Source organism: Falco punctatus (genome assembly GCF_963210335.1).
Source record: "Falco punctatus genome assembly, chromosome: 4".
Taxonomy (NCBI): domain Eukaryota; kingdom Metazoa; phylum Chordata; class Aves; order Falconiformes; family Falconidae; genus Falco; species Falco punctatus.
The window spans coordinates 65838455-65859803 of NC_137583.1; the positions used below are offsets into that span (position 1 = coordinate 65838455).

At 37.8% G+C, this 21349-nt stretch overlaps 1 protein-coding gene across 16 annotated transcripts in view; it reads left to right on the forward strand.

Moving 5' to 3' along the window:
* Window positions 1–21349, forward strand: part of PARD3 (par-3 family cell polarity regulator) — a 481499-nt gene that overhangs the window by 243417 nt on the left and 216733 nt on the right. For all 16 annotated transcript variants that reach the window (XM_080384293.1, XM_080384294.1, XM_080384283.1 and 13 more), the window contains 2 exons: window positions 13145–13236; window positions 17267–17350. In XM_080384293.1, the coding sequence (XP_080240419.1) occupies window positions 13145–13236; window positions 17267–17350 (176 nt within the window). The remainder of the gene's footprint in view (window positions 1–13144; window positions 13237–17266; window positions 17351–21349) is intronic.

Consider the following 21349-nt stretch of genomic DNA (forward strand, 5'->3'; position numbering starts at 1 on the left):
AGAGGGATGCGGTTGGACATAGAGCAGTGCAGGTTACTGAATGTTGAAAAGAGTGCTTTGAGCCATATGCAAAACTGCCGATGAACAGTAAGTATCCTTTCAAACAACGTTCTGAGGCCGCAGTGTTAGAGACATTTTAAGTCATCTTTGCTGCTGAAAGAAGCAGTCTTGGCCATGCTTTGCTTTGTCCCCTGTGCATCCCTAAGCTTTTATAAGACTGTTAATTAGACTGAACTGGACCAGCCTGGGAAATGTAACCAATTTAAAAAGTTTTTATTAAACATTCATTTTAATTTAGATCTTTTGTGTAATGATACAAATGCTTGAATAAGCAGAAAGGAGAAGGTGGACAAGAGAGATCCAGTGATGAACGTGACCACCTGGGGTGGGGAAAAGATGGGACTGCTTCTTTCCACAAACCACATTGGTGCTTTGCACTGGCCTTGCAGGATAAGGAAATGCCAGGCTGAGATGGTGTTATGGGCAACACTGGAAATACGCTTGCTTGGACTCACTGTACCTCCATCACATGTGCTGGATTCAGGGCCTGCTGCTCTGACTTGGGGCAAAAAAAGAAGGGAAAGAATCACAAATGGAAGTTAGGTCTCTGAGAAGAACTTTAAAAAAATTAATTATACTGGGAAGCTGGTACCTCTTTTGGTGCAACGAATGGCACTAAATGAGTTATTTTCTGAAATGCTTTCCTTTTTGTAAAACTTGCAGTTAATTGCAGTGTCCTTCTGGAGTTGTGGTCCTAGCACTTGTGTCATGTCCTACACTTTGTTCCTTGGTGCGTTTTAGACAAAGAGGTCTTTGGTGGTCCCTGGGTAGCTTAGTGAGGTGATGGTGCAGTTTGGCTATTGATCATGTTTCATCATGTCTCATATAAAAATTTTGTGTGACAACAAGCGGTATGCACATGCTGGTGCAGGCTTGGGACCAAACCATTAAGGGAACTGGTGCTTTCCCCAGCCTCTCTCCAGCCACCAGCCTCCAGGGGTGATGGGACCTGCGGTGCTGTCTGCTGCCCTCAGCGAGGAATGACTTACTATCTGCAGTGTGATGAGTCTAGATATTTTTTGATGTTTTCAGAAATTTGCTTAGAGCTATTTTATTTTTAAAGTGCCATTTTAGCTTCTGTCATGTTTGGGTGAATTCAGGAGTACATGAGAGTATTTTATATTTTTCTGAATGTAAGGCTCTGTCTATCTCAGAGAGATCACCAAAAACTGAACACATTCAAGGCTGGAGATGAACCTCAAAAATATGGAAAGAAATCTTCTGTGCCTCAGTTTCCTCAAATAAAGAATTTGAAGAATAGCTTTTTGTCTTTTTCCTGAGGGTACAGTGAAGCTAAAGTCATTATTGTCCATGAAGCACTTTCGCCATACTGTGCTGGAGGGCACTACAGAAGTACTGAGTACTATTTATTTTAGATTTGATTTAATGCTTTTGATTAAAAAATTAATAAAATTGTCATAGACCAGATTGTAACCCTGTAGGCACTTGGAATGGAGCATTCGTAAATGAAGCATTTACTGAGAAGTTTGAAATTGTTTTTCATGTTGACTTCAGCAAAACAAATTGAGCAAAGAACAATGAAAAATGCTATAGTATTATTTTCTGTTATTAAAATGGTGAATTTGTTTGGTGCCTAAGGTAAAAACCATGCTGTGCAAAAGACCAAAAAAGAAAATGCTATGGTGTAACAGGGAAACTCAATTGAAGCAATGTTAGCGGAGTTTCTCAATGAAGGATGAGGTGAGAAGCAAAAAGTGGCATGCAACTGTGCAAATTGGCAAAAAAGAAGTAAAATATAAACCTGCAAAATAACAAAATCTCATCAATCAAACTGCAGAGGAGCCAAAGAGCAGGCTTGGGTGCCTCTGGGGTGAGGCTGGGTGCCCTGCATTGCTACTGTGGTGCTGGGGCTCCCTGGAGGATCTTCCTCCCCTGGGACTTGGGTCTGGGATCTTGCCTCGTTTTGTTCCTTTAGGGGAGGAAGGTGCCATACCTTAACTTAAAGCTATGCAAGTTAGGGAATCCTTAGGTCGGGCATGTTTGTCCATCTATGTGGTGTGTAACTTGAAAGACCTTTAAAACAGATACATAGGTATTTTTATTTCCAGCAGTAAGAATCTATATCATAGAAGTTATAAGTTGAAGCTATATGTTAGCAAATCCTAGGAAATGAGAACTGAAGATAAATCACTGTCTAAATGAAAGGAAAATAATGTATTTTTCTTTAAGCAAGATCATAAAATAAGATGTTTCCTAAATGAGTTGAAATTGGAAGTTTAAGGGTACAGGCTAACTTTAAACTTCCACCAATGTATTGAGTTTTTACCTTATTGGAAAGCAGGTATTTTAATTAAATTTTTAAAAAGCCGAGTCTTCAATAAGCTTTCTGATGTCATCTCTGAACAGTCCTGAGGCATGCCAAGAAAAATACCCAGAATTCAATTTGCTATTAAGATGCCTGTGCGAGTAAAACGATGGTTTGTGTGACAGAGAACAGAGTGCTATACTTTTAGCTTGCTTCTAAATTGACTCTTACGTTCAGAGCTCAAGGGGATGGAACTGTTCTGTACTTGGTTGAGGCTAGTGAAATCCTCATGTGCTGATACAGATCTGCAAACCAAGCAACAAGGGACTATTTCAGATTAAAAAAGAAAAAAGAAATGAATAAGGATAAAAGAGCAATGAGACCTGTTTAAAAATTGCCTAATGACAAATTCAAGTTGCTAAATAAGAAATGCTTTTTGTATCTTAAAAAAAAAAAAAAATCCTCAGAAGGCTGAAAATCACGGTCTTTGAAAAGGTAAGGAGAATAATAATATATTCAGGAGTGTTACAGGGAAAATGTGAAGTGATTTATACAGAATTTTCTCCCTTTCCTTTGTGTTGATATCAAGGGGAAACTATGTGACTCATCTATAATACATCTCTGCAGAAGTCTTTCAGATCTCTAAGCTTATAGGTGGAGGCACGTACATTTGGTTTTCTACAGGGGAAAAAAGTGTGTGTTCCAATTTCGTGTATCCATTGTCATTTCTTCAGCTTGTAAAAATCACGCTGGACTTAATGACTTTTTTTTTTTTTAATGTCTATTTACAGAATAAGCTAACTCGTCAGATTAAAGGAAAAAGTATTTAAAATTCTGTTGCTCTACATTAGTTACAAACAGGTGAACTCTGTGGATCTATTTATAGGAGAACTAATGGATGTGCCTAACTTGACCTACTTCAGACTGCTTAATGGAAAAAACAAACACTGTAGTTGCACCACTACCATGTATTTCATTTTTTTTCTTAAGAACAAAATAATGCTTTTGCTGTTATGGCCTTCTAAAAACATATGCATATTTAGAAGCATTTATTTATTTATTTATTGGATGCCATAGTAACACTTCAATTTAGAAATATATTGTGGGGCTTTTTTCCTTCCATAAACATCAACTTTTGCATCTAAAATGAATGTTATTTTTTTGTTCTTTGCTGGTCCTGAAATTCCAATTATGTACAACCTGTAACTGTGGAGTAGGAAGAACTCAAATTAGTAAAGAAAACTAGACTTCATTTTGTAAAATTCACTCTTGTTGTGAAATAATTCAAGTAAAGCATCTTCTGCCAATGTAGAGGCAATTTTCTCTATATATGTAGGTATTTTATGAGTTAACCAGGGGTGATGCGTGGGGGTCATATATAGACTCACAGGTATGTATCAGTTAAGATGATGAAAGAAAAAATAAATGGTATATGAAGTCATCAAGCAGAAGTGTGTTTGTTACATGGCAGGTGCACAGTCATGTTGGCTCACCGTGTGGGGATGCCTCTAACTGAGGTAATTCCTGCATTATTTGAGGTAAATGATACAAGACCCTGCACAAAACCAGGCCTGGCCATTGGGTTAGGCTTTACAGGCAAGTTTGATTATGTGTTGACCTATAATTGTAGCCTCATTTCGAACAAAGCTGATAACCATCTCCATTAAAAATATTTCCCATGACTCTGACATCAAAGTATGACTTTGAATCCATATGTAATATGAACCCAAATATTTAAGACTGACAGATCTTGATGGTCTATATGTCAGTCTGTGAATCATATGATGAGTATAAAATTTCAGAGATTTGAAAATGGAAATAGTTAGCAGTTAAACCTTTGTTAAAACCTAATCCTTTTGTCTATGAAACAGGTGTCTTTTGTATCCTGTGGAAAAAGAAAGCAGAATAAACACTGTGACTAGACAGTTGCACAAAATTAATCCATTTTATTTTTAGGGCAACAATCAATTTGAGTTAATTTGATGTGGTTGTACATGGGTCTATGAGATAAGTACTTCTATTTGTAATACAATGAACACATCTATAATTTGTTATTGATCAGATCTTCAGAAAGCTTTTTACATCTTTGGTTAATACTGAAAGTGTGGCAATCCATGCTTTACTTTTTTCAAATATTTAGCACATGAGGGGTTACTACTTTCCTGTTGCATCTAATCTTTTAGTTGACTTTCTATCGTTGTATTGCTTTTTAAAAAACTCATTTTAATGGACTCCCCAACAGGTAGCATTGCTAGCGCTGGGACACCCTGTCCATGGTCATGCCAAACCTTTTCTGGTTATTCCTGTTAGCTGTGGTTGGTTACTCTGTAAGCAAACTGTCTCACAAATTCATTATGTGATGAAATATCTTCAGTTCTGTAATCCTTTAGATACTTTGCATGTAATAAAATGTTTGAAACATAGGTTATGGATTGCGAGTGTTACCAGATTATAAGAAAAGGAAGAGGTGAAGGTCATCAGGTATCTTTGAGCAAGAAAGAGGCCTTTTCTGGCTGAGACAGTTCAGATCCATTTTAATATTTCTGCTTTTTAAAATGTCATATCCAAGTGTTTTATCTTTATTTGTCTTTGCAAACATGGAGTATTATCCCCAACATTTTAATAGAGAAATACAATTTTAAGTGATTTTTGCCACTCTTGCACAGCAAGTTGGTGTAGGAATTAAGAAATAACCCAATATTGTCTTCACCTTAAGTCTCTCTTTGATATCAGAAATAGATCATCAAGGTGTTACCAGATTCAATTTGGCAACAATTTACCTATTTGTCAATGAACAGAAATGTAGGGCACTGAATTATTATCATTATAATATTTTCTAATATGCTATGAGTATTATGGTGTTGCATAGTATTTGTGGACTTAGATCTGTTGCAAAATGGCTGACCATGAAATATTTGTTATATGTATAACACATATATATACATTTATATATATGTAGGTAAAGAAATAGTTGTTGCATTGTACTACAGTAACACTTGAGTCTTCTTTAAAACGTCCCTTAAATATGATCTGGTGGGAAACAGCTACATATTTTTGTTATCCTTTTGATATTTGCCATCTGTAGAGGAACCTTGATGTATGAATTCGTTACGGTAGCTATCAGTTTACAGCATACCTCCTCCCTCTGTCTCCCACCTTGGACTGTCAGTAGTCACAGAGAATTCACTGAAATGGTCTGGAGCGGGATGCCCTCAGCCTGGGGAAAACAAATGTAGTTTTCACTCAAACAGTGAATACAGTCTATGAAATATGATTACAGTACACACTGTGAAATGCTTGAGAGTCAGTGTTGCTTTAGCCATTACTGTGGTTTCCTTTCTCTGTCAGATCCCGTTTTGTTCTGTTTCCCTTGTATGGGGTTGCCGAGTTGCTTAAGCGGTTGCAATTTCCCCCCACCCCTTCCCTTTTTTCCCCTCAATAGTCTTTCTCTGCTGATAGGCATAAACCATTTGGCTACATTAATTAACAAGCATGTTCGATCAACAACAAAAAAACTCTTTGAGTTTTAATGCATTTTATACTGTTTGTTGGGAAGCTACCACTGTAACGTCATGTCCAAGATTTTCTTTAAAGAAGCAGAACCAGCAAGGTGTCTCAAGATAATTCCACTAGGAAGAAAACCTTTTGTCTAACCTGCTGAAACTCTTAAAAGGCTCTCATACTTTTCAGGGCTGTCTATGGTGCCTACTGGAAAAAAGAATTAACTGAAGCATCGTCTAGCAAAAAGCTTTTTCAGTGGAAGCTCTGTTAAGTGGTCGAGCAGTATTTGTGCTGTGCTCTTGCTGTTAGCCTAGCTAGCTGGGCAGTAGAGGGATGTGCCACCAAATTGTTATGGGGGTATGTGTGTGTGTGTGTGATTTCAGTAATATCACAGGTTATGGAGACCCAAAACATGCTACAAAATAATTGAGATACTATAGAACTTGCTCAGTTTTTATTAGTATTAAAAGGTTTTTAATGTATGTTTTAAGAAGAGTCATTAGGCATGGAAAAATTGGTAGTTAGAGAAGACTGAAGTGTTGCATAGGTTTTTTCAAAGGTTGTATATTATATTCATTGGCTATCTGGTGTTCTGCTTTTTGGACAATAGGAAATCAAATACGTCTCTCTTTAAATCCGTAAAAACATTTCCTGTCAAGATGCTTCACAACAGAAATAGTGCCATCATGAAGCCAACCAGTCTTAAGGCTCAGTTTGATCAGTTTATTAAATGGGAAATAAGAGATGATTGCCTGTGATAGCAGAGGATGAATTTGATATTCATCAGAGACCTGGCAAATCCTTTCCATTCTGCACTTCTCTGTGTCTGTATCATATCTATTCACTGATTTGACTGAGCAAGGCAAATTTCATTTTAGGGTAGTGAGGCATATGGAAACTGTACGAATATTGCCATTTCCAATTGTGGGATGACCATACTGCACAAGGATGTGAATAAAATAGACATGACTGAGATGTAAGGAGAGTATTAACACATATATATATATAAAAAGATTAAATTTTTTTGTGTGTTTTCTTTTTTTTGTTTAAGTAGATGATGATTTAATTTCGTGTAAGGCTTCTCTCTCTCTCCTCTCTCCCTGGATTACTGATAATAGCAGTGCATCTAGTATAGGACTGATGTGGATTACACAAAGCTCTCAGCTAATTATTTGTGCATATATATGTGTTCAAGAGGGAGAACCCCCCCCCCCCCCCTTTTTTTTTATTCAATAACTTTTGTTTTTTCCCTGTGTGATCTTTGTAACTGCTCTTCAGATTTGATTGAAAATTGCCATTCTCTGGAGATTTGGCCAGTTAATCAAGAAGTGAGAACATTAGCACAAAAGCCTGATGCTGGTATATTTGTGCTAGTTAAGACACAGGAAAATGGGTCCCTTAGGAGCTGTTTCCTATCAAGTCTGATCATGCAGAGAGAGAACCTACTTTATGTTGCAAGGACCAAACAAACATTTATAAAAAACGGCTGCCAGGAGACTAATAGCAAATACGGTCTCTTCTTCCATAATCGTTACAGAGAAGTGCAAGAGAATAAAAGAGGAAGGATGAAGGGAAAGGTGTATTTTAACAGCATAAACATTATTTTTGTTGTGTCCCAGCTGGGGAAAAAAAATACTGGTGTGCAGTCTTTCAGGAGCTTGTCATTATTGAAATGTGTCCCTCTCTACAGTAAAATGTAAAGTACCTGTTGGACATTACATACTGTTTCTTTCTGTTTGGTATTTATAGTACTTTTGCTTGCTATGCTAAATTTTTTAAAAATATTAAATGTTAGGAAACAACCCCCCCCTTGAATTCTTCCTCCAAAACACGGAGGCTGTGTATTGACAGGCTTTTATTTGCAGAGGGGTAGATGTCTGATATATTTATCATATGTTGCTCACACTGGTAGCTCTGCCTGTTTACCACAATAGTTGCAATTACTTGCCACTCCAAGACCCTGCTTTCTGTTGCTAATGCTAGTAAAATTGCTGAGTGTTGTATAATGAGAACATTCACCCTGTGCAAAATACTTTGCTGCTATTACTCTGCAGACTAGTAAAGCTACAAACTAGGTTTAATTATGTTTTAAAAGATGTACAGCTCTTGCATACCCGTGTCAGCCTGTTTGTCTCCTGAGACTGGATCTCTTGTTCAGTTAACAACTTCAGAAGTCAGAAAAAAATTTGGTTTATGTACAATGCAAACAGATTTACTACCATTTACAGCTAAATTTCCCAGATTTTCCCTTTTCACTGAATATATTAAACCTTGGAGTGGTTAGGCGTGCTTTCCCAGGTGAGAGCTCTGCGGTGTGGCTGAGCCGTCTGTGATGCCGGCTTGTGCCAGCCATGGGATGGGGCTGGGTGCAGATGCCGAGCGCCGGAACCTGGCCTGTTCTGGCTTTCTGTAATCCCCTTTCTGGCACTCGGGTGGAGAATTAAGCTCTCTAAATGGAACGTAAGCTAACAGCAAAGTCAGGGCAGGAAGATGCAGGGAGGGGGAGCCTGTGGTTGGGGTTGGAGGTGCTGGTAGAGACACAAGAGGACTTACTTCAACACTGCAGGTTGCAGAGGTGAGCAAGAAAAGTATGCCGAAGGGAGACCAGTGGTGAAACTTTAGCATGGCTCCATGCACACATGTATGATGATAAACTTTACTTACAGCTTCCCTTTAATGTTGATTTGGATTTACGCAGTGCACAAGATAGTTGCTCACAGTAAGTGACCAGTTAAATTTTTATTTTTCTTGTGTTGCTCAGTGCAGCAGACGTTGCTGTGGAGTGTTTGAGTAATTTGAAAGCAGAGTTACTCTCTTTCTTACAACCATTACCGTAAAATACCCAATCACGTTCTGAACAATAATGAAATAATTGTTATATCCCTCTGAACTGAAAAAAACCACCACCCAAGCCAAAGACCAACTCCCATTTTTTTTCAGTTATTGGTAAAATGGAGATGTTACTATTGAATGTGAGAGATGGGATTAAGTGTTCAGAGAAGAGAGATTTATATGTAACCCTTAGATGCCCTCAGAGCCCATTTCCCATTTTGGCTGGCTGAAGTAGATTGTGATCGGCAGTTTCTCACACTAGGCACCTAGAAATAAAGACTGCAGAAATGAAACATGTAGGAATTTAAGTGACTGCACTAACTTTATTCAGCCTGCCTGGCTGCCATTGAGTTTTCTGCAGGTAATTGTCAAAAGACAAAGGAATGTGAAGAAGTTCTGCTTATGATTTTGGTGAGTTCGTTAGAAGTATATTGAACAGCAGAGATGAGTGGAAAAGTACTTCTTCAAAGATGAAATAGTGACTGGCAGTAATTCTAGATTTATCAGAGTTAGGAGCTGACATTTTGGTAATAAGAGGTAAAATGTCCAGTAAGATAGGGAAGGCATGGCTGGGTTTGAGCTTTGGAAATGACACAAGGCAGTCTTCCTTCAGAAATAATCTGAGAAAATGTAATTGAAGGGACTTTTTGGGTTCATATATATATTGAATAATGTTCTGTTGGCAAGTGTACGGCTAATATTTCTTAACTCAAGGTTTTGTAATGCTAAGAGTTGTTAGGGAAATTTTCTTCAAAAGTACAAAACAAATTGACAACTTTTCAGATATATCATTAACGCAGGTGAACTGTGAAATGGACCTTTTTATAGGCGGAACTACTAGCAGCAACAGTTCATTTTGAGCAGTTAATTTTTCAGTTTTTGAGTCATTAATTTTATTACAGAACATAGAACAATAATGATTTTTTAAGTTATTTTTAGAACAATGGCAATTTTAAATTTTTTTCCAAGATTCTGCCACTGTGTACCTGTGCACAAGCTTGACTCTTACAAGACACACAAATTTTGTACAGATCCATTTGAAAGTAAGAATAACTCTTTGAAATCCCTAATGCTCTTAAACTAACTAAAACAAATTTTGAGTTTTCTTTCTGATTGATACCATTGTTCAAAGTTCTCATTATACTGTTTAATCTCTGTATTAGTAGCCTCAATAAATGACAGGTGGCATGGATGCTTGATGGACGGTTACATCCATATCTGTTGGCACAGTGAGGCCCGAGTGAGAAGCCCTGGATATGTCATCTCAGCAAAAGGGAACTGGGGGAATGTTACTCTGAACACATCAGGATATGCAGAAGTTCATTGGAAGAGGTGCTTTAAATTTTCCTCAGTGCTGTAAAACTGAAAGGATCTTTTAATTACTCTGTTTCTATTTTGAAAAAAAAAATATCGGTTTATACTGGCTGTACATTAAAAGTTGTATCTTTTGATATAGCAGGAATCGGTATTTTTATGGAGAGAAAAGAAACAAAGTTTGGGAATTTGCTCAAATTAGTTATTTCTGAGGAATATCTGCAATAATATCCATCTGGGTTCTCAGAAACTTTTGTGTTCTTCTAAATGTCCTTTTCCTCATTTTACCTCATGATAGCACATCCAGGTGGAATTCGCCTTTCAGAACAAAACTACTTTCCAAATAAAGAAATAATTACTTGATGCAGAGATTTTCACAGCTAGTTACTTAGTAAATCAGAATTTTAAGTCAAATCCCTCTGCGGGTCTCCAATTTTTCTCTCCATTCACTTCAATGTAAATCAAAACCTGTGTTATTTTGAGAAGAAAAGAGAGCCTGATTACTGTAATATTAAAGATTTTTAAAAGGATACATTATACATCTGTTGATTATGGAAGTAGTGCTTTCATTGGAGTTTTGATTCCTCCTCTAAGCACCTATTTACAGGCACATGCATGTTTTTGGTACAGATCTGTCTGCTGTCCGGGAAAAGGCAGAGGCGCGTGGGAGCTGCTGTTTCTTAATTGCTTGGATAACTGACAGTGGAGCCTGGTTCCAAAACTTGCTGTGTTTATAATTCTCAGTACAAACAGCATAAAAAGTAGATGTCATGGTGCCAGATAGCATCTGTTTTATATAGCTTTTGATATGCAGTTTCTGATGTGTTATATCCTAATCTGAAAAGATATGGAATAGGCAGGAGGCAGGTAAGTTGGCTGTTGCCTTCGTTCTGGGTTTGCTTGTGGTCAGGCAGGGGGATGCTCCTTCCCTTGGCAGAATAAACCTCTGGACCACCAGGTGGGACAGAAAGAAAGAAAACAGGATGTGCAACTAGGGGAGAGGCTTAAGTATGAGCTGACTTTAGGAGGCTCTGGGAATGAGAGCAAAGATACTATTGGGGCTGGGAGGTGGTGGAAAGAAGGATTTCCACTAGGATTTAGCTCCAATCTTGCATGGTGAGCTGTATCGCAGGAAGCCACCAAAAGCTGGTATATCAGGAGTGGGTCCGAAGGACTGCTGCAAAGACCGAGTGAGGCAAGGGGAGTTCTGTTTACAGACTTAGTTTAAGCTACTCAAGGGAAAAACATGTGGGGCTGACAGATGGTAAAGTATAGGACCCAAGTGGTACTAGATCGATTATGCTTACACCGTATGTATGTAGGTGTCTGCTAAAATGACATAGCATAAAGCCAGACATTTACTTGTTAGCAGAGGCATATATACTAATAGGTAGGATGACATTTCAGTCTCTTCTTACATGTGTATATACTTACTGTATGTTTGCTTGAAAGGGCTACACATGGAAAATAGCCAAAGATACTGTATTAACAAAGTCATGTTCGTTTGTGATGACCTTTTATCGTAGCTGAGATTCAAAATTGTGTTCATCAGCAACTCTGATTTTAGACTTGCAGATAATAGCTTCAGGGCAATATAAATACTTACGTAGTTTTCTATAATCGCCAGCGTCCCTAACTTCAAAACGAGAAACCCATGGCAACAGTGATCTGCAAGATATGCTGTATGAAACAAGATGGAACATTTCTTTTTAATGTGAAACAACTCCAAATGCTCTGACATTCCTATCTCTATGTTTTTGTGTGTAACTTTAGAATTGCCATGGAGATTTGAATATTTATTTATTTTTAAACTTTATGCAGTGGTACATATGGAACTTTAGCTGAAATCAATAAATATAGAAATGTATACACTAGCCTATGCGTTATTTATGAATTATGTGGATTATCTTTTATATTGGCTTTATAAGCAACTTTTACTATACAGAAAATATTTTATTTTGAGTTCTCGTTTACATTCATAACATAGTTCTAGGCAGGTTCAAGATGCTGGTTAACCTTTGAAATGTAGTACTTGCCTAGTGCTTAACAGAGATAGATGACGAAGCAGTGCATATTAAAGCCTCTCAAAACACAGGATCATCAATCTTCAAGTAGCTTGCCTTCACGCAGCGTGTTGTTATCCAGGATGCACAAGGCATATCTACAGCCCATGGAAGCCTGATGCATCCAGCCTCCTGCTTTTGCATATTCTCAGTGGAAATGTCAATTGGACATTTCCAACTGTCTCTGCCTGCCTTTAATGTCTCTTCAATAATTTGTCTGACTGTGTGTTAAACTCATAACTTATCACTTATTATTTACTGACCTGATGGCTCTGACTGTAGAATCTTAAGTCCCTGTTTGAAACTTATTCTTCACACTTTACACAGGTAATTAAAAGTATAAGCTTTAAATGAGTAGCATAGGTATAAGAATGGTTTTAGATCTTTATGCTGGAAGTCCTTGAATTACCTTGATATAAATTTTAAAGTATAGCATTCACAACTTTGACATCAAAATTACACATTTGGTGAATAACGTATGTACTTTTTGAAAGTCAAATTAAAAATAAAATCAATTGGTTAGCATTAGAACCTCACGTAACTCTTTGATGTCAGCCTTTTCTGGCATGCTATTAATAAAGGCCTGTAATAAAATGTTTAAAGAGGTCTTGGTACTTTATGGAATTATACAAGCTGTATTTTCTTATACTGTTTTTAACTCTTTGCCAATGAGTCTCTTGAGCTGCCTGGTGTGTTCAGTTGAGTTCATAGTAACCTGGCCAGAGAGAGCTTGGCAGGTGTTTCCCCAACCACTGCTGACCATTAGCTGATTTGGTGCTTTTACTTGTCTACTTTTTAAAAAATGTTGGCTGTGATAGCTTCTGTAACATTGCTTTTGTAAGCGTAGTAAAATGATGATTGAAAACTATCAATATCATGGCAAAACCACATAAAGTGACCCACCCCCCCACCCCCACCGCCCCACCCCCGACCCCCCAATTGACAACAGTTTCAGACAGCAACAGAAAATATTTTTTGTAGTTGTGGAAGCACACATTTCCACTACATGTGGTAACCCCAATAATCTGAAAATGGTAAGATGACATTATTAAAATGCGTTAACCTATCAAACCTAGGTTTCAATGATTTTTATTTTTTTAATATCTAGGATGAAGATCGAACAGAGGAGGACAATAGCAGAGTTGAGCCTGTTGGACATGCAGACACTGGTTTGGAGAATGCTACCAATTTTTCCCTGGAGTAAGTTACTGGCAGAACACATTGTTCTAAGGATGAGTCTTGAGGCTGAATATAGACTAGCAAAACCCTCAGAATAATATGAATGATGCTGCTCTTAAAGTGGGGCAGTCTTTTTTTTTTTTTTTTTTTTTTTAGGTCATATTTCATTTTGGTTTTAAACAATTTGCTTCATGGAGGTTTTTTAAAGCAGGTTTTAAATAGTTTAAAAAGCCTGTGTTAAAGATGAGCATTGGAAACTTGACATTTATAAGTGCTGATGGTACAGTACATTTTCTGCCTCAAAGAAGATGCTTATTTGATGGAACTCTGAAAACCTGACAGAAGGAATAGGGGTCAGCGCTAGCACAAATAGATCAACAGGCAAGAATTTCAAAAGGAAATATCTTAATTCCTGTCACCAGTTCACAGTCTACTGGGAAGATGTGCATGCAGGTCACATAAGTTATGTGATCAGAAATCTTATTCTTTGTGAATGGATCAAAACTGATGTTGTTCAGGACTGGGAAGCTCTGCCTAATTTAAGAAAAAAATCAGTAGAGGATACTTTATTTTGTCACGAGATACAGCAAGCTTGACCTTTTGCATTTCATTGCAAAGAGCTGATCCATACTTCACTGTGGAATTAATGAGAAAATATCCCTTCTAGCCTTAAATTAAGCCTTTTAAATTGATTCAAGTTAAATTTTAAATAAAAGTAAATCTTCTGCTCCTATTATTTCTGAATTGAATTATGAATTAGTTGCAGAGGTTTAAACATTAAAGATCATGGTGGCATCTATTGGCAGTACATGCTGAATTTTACTCTGTTCCATTTAGAAAATCTGTAACATTATAAATTCCAAATGTTGTTTGCTAAATAGAGTTTTCAGAACTTCTGTCAAATTTAATGCTTCTTGGTGTTGCTTTTAAGTAACTTACTGACTTTTCATCATATACTACTTCATTCTTTTCTATTTTGATATCATACTACTTTGCATGTTTGTTTGAAGTAGTTGGCCCAAACTTCTGAGAAAATCGGGAAGGAAAATAGAAACACTCCTCGCTTAGGAAGGGTTCATTTCCTTTTGTTTTCCATTTTACTTTGTTTAATATTTGAATTTGGGACAGATTATTTTTTTAAGAAAAAGTATACTAAAAATGAATGCCTAGATCTTAAATGTGTATTTTGGGAAAAAGGAAGGTTACTGGCTGAAGCAGTAGAACAAGTTAAGCAGCGTAGGCTGGATATGAAAACTGACCTTTTTAAAAAAAAAAATATTTAAGCTATGTTTCCACTTACAATGATTCTGGGTGAATCACAGTGATTTTTATTTGTTCTCTTCCTCAGCCCTCAGTTTTCTTTAAGCTAATAGGAAAGTCAGAAAAAAATTGATCATAAGGAGCCACAGGTATACCAATAGCAAAAAATGTCTTTTGGAGGTGAAAGGTGTTGCTTGATTACCATGAGCTGCTTTGCACGCTAGTTTAATGAAAACTTAGCCTTAATGTACAGTGAGAATGAAATGAAGTTAGCCTATACGGGAACTGGGGCAGGGAACATTACCAAATGCTGTAATGCTGTCAGTCTTAAAACATTGGTCCAAGTCTGAAAAATAACACGTTTTTGGCTGATCTCTCAGCTCTCCTGTTGCAACGCTTTCTTGAGCTAATGTGGTGGTTAGACCTTGGCTGGATGCCAGGTGCCCACTAAGCCACTCCATCACTCCCCTCCTCAGCTGGACAGGGGAGAGAAAAATATAATGAAAGGCTCATGGGTCGAGATAAGGACAGGGAGAGATCACTCAGCAATTACTGTCACGGGCAAGAGAGACTCGACTTGGGGAAAATTAGTTTAATTTATTACCATTGGAATCAGAAAATACACCTTCCCCCCACCCCTCCCTTCTTCTGAGGCTTAACTTAATTCCCAATTTCTCTGCTTCCTCCCCCCGGCCAGTGGCACAGGGGATGGGGAATGAGGTTGTGGTCAGTTCATCACACGTTGTCTCTGCTGCTCCTTCTTCCTCACACTCTGCCCCTGCTCCAGCGTGGGGTCCTTCCCATGAACTTCTCCAGCATGGGTCCTTCCCACAGGCTGCGGTTCTTCACACACTGCTCCAGCCTGGGTCCCTGCAGGGTCACAAGCCCCGCCAGCAGCCGTGCCCCAGCGTGGGCTTCTCTCTCCACAGGGCCACAGGTCCTGCCAGCAAACCTGCTCCAGCACAGGCTTCCCACGGTATCACAGTCGGCTCCGGGCATCCCCGTGCTCCGGCGTGGGGTCCTCCAGGGGCTGCAGGTGGGGATCTGCCCCACCGTGGGCTCCCTGGGCTGAGGGCACAGCTGCCTCACCGTGGGCTTCACCAGGGGCTGCCGGGGAACCTCTGCTCTGGGGCCTGGAGCCCCCCCGCCTCCTCCTGCACCGACCTGGGGGGCTGCAGTGCTGCTGCTCTCGCACAGTCTCACTCCTCTCTTCTGCTGCATTTTTTTTGTGCAGATTTCCACCCCCCTCCCCCCTTCTCCTTTCTTAAATACGTTATCCCAGAGGTGCTACCACCATCACTGATGGGCTTGGCCTTGGCCAGTGGCAGATCCCTCTTGGAGCTGGCTGGCACTGGCTCCACTGAACATGGGGGGAGCTTCTAGCAGCTTCTCACAGAAGTCACCCCTGTAGCCCCCCCACTACGAAAACAGTGGCAACAGGGATAGAGACCTTCCATTTATGTTGTTTAAAAAATCAAACACAAATTGAGGCATACAACAAATATAAAGGCTACATTAAAAATACATTTTAAAAAAATTAATGTGAAAGAAATATAGAAGAAAATGTAATGCAGTGTTTGTGCTGACTTCCTAACAGTATGTGGTCTGGTTATTCTCAAATTCCAGATTAAGCACTTCAAGCTTTTGTGATAGGCCACCGTATGATCAAGAGCTTATTGAAGGAAGTAGAAAATCTTTTACTGTTATCACAGGGCATTGGTCTTGTTCTTTACTCCATTTCTAGATTCCATTTGATTTGTATACTGATGAGAAATAACCTTCTCAAAGATCTGTATGTATATGTAGTGCCAGGAAATATGGGAAAAGTATGTAATACTAGAGAGAGGCATAAGCCACAAATTTAAATTGTGGCTTTTGTTCAGATCTCTCACTTCCAAATTTACTGAGAGGTTTGGCCTTCATGTATTGTTTTCTCATCTGGGTATTTATAATTCTTTATGGTTTATGGGCTGTATTCCACTTTTCCAGATGTAGGCGTGTTTCAAACACATCAGTAGATGTGGTCCAAATCTATTTCTAGAAATTTTGCATGTCTCTTTCTGAACCTGTACTTTTCTCTTTCACTTTTTCCCCCTCTACAGCAAAAAGCATAATTGAAAACTATATGCATAGTTGCTTCTGGAGGAGGTCTGGTTGGTTTTGAATGTTACAGTTAAATCTTACTGTGGAAACTTCACCTAGTAAGGAAATACAGATCCAGCAATCTCCCAATAGAAGAAATGGATTTACAATAAAACAAATTGATTTGTTTTAAAACTAGAAGAATTTAACAAATTTAAAAATTGAACAATGCTTATTTTATTAAGGGGTAGTTACGTGAAAGCTAATGTTAAAGCTGGTAAGGCTTAGAGTGGTCTCTCTCCAAGTTAAAAAAATAAAGCACATTAGTGCTTAATGATCAGTTTTTAGGCTTCTGAGGAAAAATTGTATTTCTGCTCAATGGTCCAAACAGTTAACTTTAAATTGAACTTTAGAGTAAGGAAGAAATAAAACAATGCATGCGATGATACTGCCTATTTTTTTGTAGCAAACTCAAGTTTAGGAAAAAATTATTTGATTTTTTTGTTTGTTTTATTAATTGAACTATTTTTTATGATTGATCTCCTTTCATGCCATCAGATTAATCTTCAGGTACGTAGCATTCAGCAATGCTTTCATCACCATGAATTGATTTCTGGAATAGTTTTGGTTTTCTGTGTATGTTTGTGTGGGGTTTTTTGGTTCCTTCACGGTACATGTTCATATTCCCTCATTCGTCATTGTCTCACAGTGATATGGTAAAGCTCGTAGAAGTCTCCAATGACGGCGGGCCTTTGGGAATCCATGTAGTGCCTTTCAGTGCCCGAGGCGGAAGGTAAAGTATCGTGTAGGATTTTAATTGAACTGTAACTTGCTGTGTTTTATCTTAGTTGTGTTAATGTTTGTACTGCGTGCCTTTGCCTTCTGTAGAATATTGTATGTTTTTCAAAAGGCAGTCTCACTGATTAAGAAAGGAAGAAATGCAAGTTTACTGACTCTGTAGTTGGAGTGGAAACTAATGGAAAGGCTCTGCTTGAAAGGAGTTAGAACTGTGGGGTTTTAATAGAGTTTCTGTTGTAATCTCATGGGAAATTGGGAGTATAAAGATGTTTCCTTTCGCACTCTTAAAAACTATAATTGGCTGCTTTAATATTTATGCAACATTTGCTTGCTCACTGTTTAGAGCCACAAGTTCCCAAATAACAGCAGGAGTCTAAACCAGAGGTGTCCTATGCCTGTGCATGATAGTGGAAGAGGAAACAATCATCACAGTTTCAATGTTTTGTGTTGTCCCATCTGTTGGGTTAAAATGAAGTAGCAAAACCAGTTGAAACATTCTGATTTTGGTGAAGGTGAACCTTTTCTATTACATGGCAGGCTGGAACTCCTGAAGTTGGATTGTTTACAAAAAAAAGTGTAAAGAAAGTCCTTTACATTAAAAAATATAATGTGGGGGACTATATTAGTAAACAGAATGCATCATCTCTAATGCTTACTTTGCTGTAGTAGAGTTTTAGCATTTAGGGTCATTAACATCGTCTCAGAAAAATAGTTTTAACTTTTGCAGTAATTAGCGGGGGATTTGAAGCCTTTAAGTATGTTGAAAAATGTTAGTTCTTCAGGAATATATGCAAATTTTATTCTGGTCATGCATATTCTAAGTATACCCTGTATTTTCCTTCTTTTAAAGAAAAGGGGAACAAACACATATTTTAAAAGTAATCTTTGATTACACATGAAGGGGTGTTACGTTTCCACACCTGTTGACCCAGCAGCATTTTCAGTTTAGTAATTAGGAGCAAAACTAACTTGCTATACATGAATACATATATGAAATATTAATATCCTCTTTTCAGAAATGATAAATGTGTTTTTCCTTCTATACCAAATACCTTAACAGGATTGTAAACACAGAGGAATAAGAACTTTATTTGCAGTTGTTACTTTAAACCCAGTGCTTTCATAGCCATACTGATATGTATAATGAGAAAATGTAATTTTTTTTAATTTTAAGGCTACTTTTTCTGAGGACCACAAGTTTGAAGAGCAAACTTCTGTAAAGTGGTAAATGATTCTATTCATAATCTGAAATTCAGTAAATTCAGCGTGGGGATGGGAAGGGCAGGAGTAACATAAGGTCAGAAGTAAGTTCCATGATGCTGGAAATGCTTGAAATGTTCACACAGTTATCTGGGATTTAGACAGTGTGAAGGCTAAGAAAAAGACTGGTTTAAGAATGTTGGCTGGCTACTAAGTACTTTTTAAATAAAAATGATGTTAGAAATGTATATTTTCAGATTTTGGATGAGAATTTAAACTCAGATAAAATTCACTTCCAGGATGTTAATGTGGTTGTCAAGTCTGAGGGCAAGCTTAAACTGTTTCTACATAATGAGAGCACGTAAAATGAAAAAAAACATAAACACAGAAATAAAATATCTCACTTTTTTAAAAGGATGCTATCTACATCAAGAGCTATGAAAGATTTTTAACTCTTTTTGTCCTCATTTTGGGATTATATGGTGAAGTTTTATTATCAGAAAGCCAATTTTAAATATAGATTTTTAGAATCAGGAGCTACTTGAAAACAGAATTCTATTACAAGGGAAGTTATTTTTATATTAAAATGTATCTATTTTTTCTTCATAATACTGGAACTTCCCTCATTGAAAAGTGAATGGTACGTGCAATCACTGAGTGAGTTTCATCTCCCTCCCCCAAAATAATTGGCTGGAGAGGGGACATATTTGGGTCCATGTCTTCAAAGTGTGGAGGAGTAGACCTCAGATATTTCCAAAACATTTCTCCCATGCTTTCTGTGTTGCAGTGGAAGAAAAGTAGAGTGCATTGCTTGGTATTGATTATAAGCACTTGTGTTGTGCTGCTGCTGTACTGTCAGCTGTGCCCACACCTGTAGAGTGTGTTCCCTGCTTTCACTGGGAACAGTGACATTTTCTCCAGCTGCTTGCGGTGTGGTCAGGGAAAGGAATGCACCCACCTGCAGTTCTGGAGTGCTTGATGGTGGTTTTTGGTTTCTTCCCCCCCCTTTCTTTTTTTTACTTTTTCTTCTGGTCCCCCAGCTCTTTTGAGCAAATAAGATATGCTGGTTCTCTTTTTGCTCAATCCAGAGAGAGAGCAGGTGCTTGGCAGGGATTCTCTTCTGCCTATTTGTTTCTTGCTCTAGCACATGGCTGCTCTTTGATCCTCCTCTCGCTGCAAAGCATAATGCTGCACGCTAGAGTGAACTAACTTATTTGAGCAGGGGATCTGCTCACTAGAAAATTAAATATACAAAACCAAACACAGGACTTGGTAAAGACTTAGAGGGATGTCCAAAAAGAAAAGATCTAGTGTATCATATAGTTTAGTCCCTTGGCCCACTCTTGGTTTATATTTGCTTGGTGTCCAATTCCACTTATGCTGTGTTTTCAATTATTTTCTTCTAGTCCCTTTCTTTGGCTTTTGAAAATGTTACTCAATAGGCAATGTTACTAAATCAATAAATCTAAAAAGTGAAAAAGATAAAAAATGTACTAATGCGATTCTCCCTTTTTTCCCTATGCAATAAACAGGGGCCTTCTCCTGCCAAAAAATTCCCCCTTCCCCAAAGCAAACACCCCCAACCTCTAAAAATTGTATGCCATAACTATGTCTATTTATATTGAGGAAATATTTGACTTTTTCATGGTCTTGTGAGGGTTTGGGTTTGAGTATGATCTGTCTTCAGTATTGGGTTTTGATCTTGAACAAAATCTGTAAATATCTATTCTTTGTCTATATAGATGCTACTAATTATTTCTGTTCATAGTAAACCAGACTTTTTTAATGAAGAAAAAAATCTTTTATTAATTCTCTGGGAAAAGTACTATTGATCTGTACAGACATGGTCAAACTTTTGTCTGTGGATGTGTTTCCTTATTCTGTTTTTACCTCTAGAAGTTCATCAGTCCTTTATTGGCCTTTTTGATTATATGCTTTGGATAAGAGTTTGTTCACCTTTTCAAAAGGGAGGAGGGGCATACATATTCATCACCTTATGGTTGTGTTTCAAAATAAAAGTTTTGTTTGCAAAACCTGCTTGCACATTTTTGCAATAGCATAGATGCAGGGCTAAGAAGAATAGGAAGAATGAAAATGAAAGCAGAGAGAATGACAGAATAGGAGGTGAACAGAAAAGTTTTTAGATACAAGTAGAGCAAAGAGGAAATGAATGAGAGGAAAGCACAAAAGGAAAGAAAATTCTAAATCTGTGCAAAATTGCCTTTAGCACTAATCCTTCCTTATTAGGTGCCCATAGAGGAGAGCAAGCATTCAGTCCCTTAAGAACAGCATTTGAGTAGTCCTGTCTGATAGGGATGTGATGTTGATGCATAAATGGGGTTGCATCAAGTTCTCCTCTGCAAGCTTAAGAGTATTTGTAGCATAATTTACCATTATATGGCCTCTTCTACTTTTAAGAGTCTTTGAAATCTTCTCAAGCTCTATACCCTAGCTGCTCTTCCAAAATCCTGCTATGTCTGTCTTTGAAGGAGATTGAACTGAAACAAGGAATATATGAGATTACATCAGAAATCTCTGTGAATAATGATATGGAAGTTACAGTCCCACAGTCCCAAGACCACTGTGATGTCTACTTAGTAAAACAGAACAGAAAAGGATTTGTCTATTCATCTGACAACCCCATAAAGAACATCCATTAAGAAGTATCAGACATGTTACTTTGATGCAGAGCATTATGTAGGGCTCTGCCAGCTGTTCTTCCTATGAAGCATGCCACAAAATCCATGATAAACTGTACAGCTGAAACCTGGCAGCTAAAAATATTTGGTCTATG